The following is a 3,079-nucleotide window of genomic DNA, read 5'->3' on the forward strand; positions in this document are numbered from 1 at the left end:
TTATAATATTTAATGATCAGCTATTTTGTGTCGTAGGAGGACTGCTTATTGTCCATTTTCAGCCATGCAGTAAATGCCAGGAAGAGCAGAACTTCTAAGCACAACACGAAACATCGCTGTACATCTTTTAGAACAGCCAACATGTTTCACGTTGCTGAAGTGTCCAATTTTTTTTTCTGCGATAAACGTTCACTTATTTGTTTTTACGTAATATTTTTATGTGACATAATTATTTTAAAATAATAACAGTAAGAAACTTCCATACAAATTATTTTTTCTTCTTTCCTAACTCATTTAATCATATCATCTGGCTTTCGAGATATTTAATTTCAAAAAGTATTGCAGTAACTGTTCAAATTTTTATAATAATTGGTTAACTGTAAATGCAAGATCAGCAGTTAAAATGCTAGACTGTATTTTATATTTTTATTGTTGCCATTGAGGCGCTGTTCACATTTTATGGTGATGTTGTACATTTTTCTAATATGTTAGAAAAATATAGTAACGTAACCCATATTCAAGTATTTAGCCGCACTGCGAAATGCAACGTTCATCCGCTCCGACGACTTTCACCGGCGGACGGAGCGAATTCAACCTAACCTTCGCAACCAAATGTCAAAGTTAGTGATACGCTTTATTTTTGTCCACAAATTAACTCCACCAAGGAACCGGTACACTGGATCTGGACCGTAGCGATGGACTCAAACAAGGTGACGGTGATGCTGCCAAATGCCCGGAGGCAGATTGTCAGGGTTAACCCCAATAAAACAGTGCTCGAGGTACCCATTTTTGATAAAATCCATCTATTTGGATAAATTTCATTTCTTGTTATGTTACTCAGATCCTGGAGGAAGCATGCCAGAAACACGGCTTGTCCAGCAACGACTACGACCTGAAGCACCACAACCGGATACTGGACTTGACACAAATGTTCCGATTCGCTGGACTACCCAACAATTGCCTCCTGGAAATGGTGGAGGCCACCCAAAAGCGGGCGGAATCCGACGTAGTGCTCTGCTTCCAGTTAGAGGATGGAACCAGGCCACAAGCGACTTTTAATCCCTCTCAAACGCTGCTCGAAGCTCTTAAAGAACTTTCCCCCGGCAGTACAGCGTCTGGCAAGAATCCAGTCGTGATATATATGCGGAAAGAGATATACGGTGATTCGCTGGCAAGTACCACACTGAGGAGTCTTGGAATAACAGGTGGCAGGGCGATGCTACGGGTGGTCGATAAGAATCCGGAAGAATTGAAAACGTAAGTTACCACAGTTTTATAGTAAGGACGTGTTTAATCTTACATCCAAATAGATAGGCAGGATACGCCATTAACCAATTTTACTGCTTCAAACCCCTTCCAGACAAGCTAATGTGTACGTTCCACCGGCTAAAGATGTAGATACACCAATTGACAAACCTCAGGTCAAACGTCCGACTAAGAAAACAGAAGGTACGAAACCAGCTAACGAGTTTGTTACAGCAATAAAACAGATGAAACAAGAATCAGTGAAAAAAGAACCAGCCGAAATCGATACTAAAATGGACGTTGACCAAGAAGAGGAGGAGATGGAGGCTGATACTCAACCGAAGAAGTACGAATGGGGTTCTGCAGGCAACACTCTAACTGGAAGGAAAGTAGGTCCGGAATCAGCAGAAGACAATTCAGAAATGTTCGACGAAATTGACGAGAAAGACATAGAAGAAGTCGAAGCCCAGATTTGCATCGTAAGTTTCGACAGCATCTATGCCAAATAGTTTTGTTTTCTAAATTTAAAATAATTTGTGGTAACCTGCACTGCTTAGCTAGGGGAAAGAAATGCTGTACTGTTTTCATTGAATGAAGCTCAACGGGTACCTGACGATCTGCCAGATGCATTTTTCGAGTTGACCGTACAAGACTTACAATACCTTCTGCGGGATCTTAAACGGCAAACCGAGGAGCATAACGACGCCCCTCTTCTTACCGAGAAACTGCGAGACCTTGAAAATAGCAAACGGGTCCTAAATAAAATTGGACAGTACAAGAAAAGTGTCATTCGTGTGCAATTCCCCAACCGCCTGGTGCTGCAAGGGACGTTTTCACCAATCGAAACAATAGAGACTGTTCAGGAATTTGTTAGAAACTACATTCAAGATAGCAATTTGAAGTTTTACTTGTGTGAGTACTTCACTTCTTGGAACTTTTCGATGCAATCTTCTTTGGTACTAGTTTGCTTTATAAACGCAATTCTATTCCTTGCCAAATAGTCACAATTCCACCAAAAACTATAATACCAACCGATAAAACTTTAGTGGAAGCGGATTGTGTTCCAACTGCAATTCTGCATTTCGGAACGGACGAGAACGTTTCAGGTGACATTCTGAAAGCAGAATATTTGGAAAAGTTGACAACTCCTGACGGAGCTGTTCTCGCTGCTTCACGATCGCGGTAAGCTTGTAGTTCAAATTAAAGGAACTTTAACAAAACTTTTATACTTTGGAAGGGGTCTGACTTCGATAAAAAAGAAACAAACTGATCCACAACAAGAACGAAATCAACCTGGACCGTCAACAGGAGCAATTCCGAAACAGCCGAAAGCCGAGCGTTTTAAAGAATCATCCGCAGCTCATAAACCCTCTGGGGTAGTGCCTAAGTGGTTCAAACCAACAGGAAAATAAATCGTGTACATCAGGGTTAATTTTTTGAATGTAATTTAAGTTTTGTTATGGCTTTATATTCGTAAAATAAATTTATGAAAATGGTGAAATAATTATGCCTAAAAATTGACTGAATTATCTTCCAGTTTGTCGATATTTTGGATTTTCAATTTTTTCAGATATTGTGCATTTTAAATTTCGCGAAGCTCAAGTTTTCATGAATATTTAAAATATCTTACAGTGAATTTGCATTGATTTAGGTGTATCCCTTCAAATTAATGAAAATTCGTGATGAGGGCTGAGTAAAACGACTCTCGGCCGCTGCCTATCGGACACCACCTTGCCGTAATGGGAGAGCGTATAGTATATTACCACTATACTAGCGGTGTCCAAAACACATGAAGATTAAGCAACGGATTGTAATTCTTCAAGTTCAAGGAGTC

General features: G+C 40.0%; 1 protein-coding gene across 1 annotated transcript; it reads left to right on the top strand.

Annotated features, from left to right (window-relative positions):
* The first annotated feature begins 592 nt into the window (after positions 1–592).
* Positions 593–2,749, top strand: LOC119658050 (tether containing UBX domain for GLUT4). The gene is made up of 6 exons (XM_038065294.1): positions 593–779; positions 842–1,257; positions 1,361–1,724; positions 1,803–2,157; positions 2,247–2,427; positions 2,483–2,749. Exons 1-6 carry the CDS (start codon positions 696–698, stop codon positions 2,655–2,657), a joined length of 1,575 nt encoding a protein of 524 aa, XP_037921222.1. The 5' UTR covers positions 593–695; the 3' UTR covers positions 2,658–2,749.
* Positions 2,750–3,079: the final 330 nt, after the last annotated feature.

Source organism: Hermetia illucens, chromosome 5 (genome assembly GCF_905115235.1).
Source record: "Hermetia illucens chromosome 5, iHerIll2.2.curated.20191125, whole genome shotgun sequence".
Taxonomy (NCBI): domain Eukaryota; kingdom Metazoa; phylum Arthropoda; class Insecta; order Diptera; family Stratiomyidae; genus Hermetia; species Hermetia illucens.

Bases quoted from the DNA above. Each gene is read 5' to 3' on its own strand.
- LOC119658050 (XM_038065294.1), top strand. From the start codon at position 696: ATGGACTCAAACAAGGTGACGGTGATGCTGCCAAATGCCCGGAGGCAG. The intron at 1,258-1,360 runs GTAAGTTACCAC...AACCCCTTCCAG, and splicing joins AATCCGGAAGAATTGAAAAC to ACAAGCTAATGTGTACGTTC. The intron at 1,725-1,802 runs GTAAGTTTCGAC...TGCACTGCTTAG, and splicing joins TCGAAGCCCAGATTTGCATC to CTAGGGGAAAGAAATGCTGT.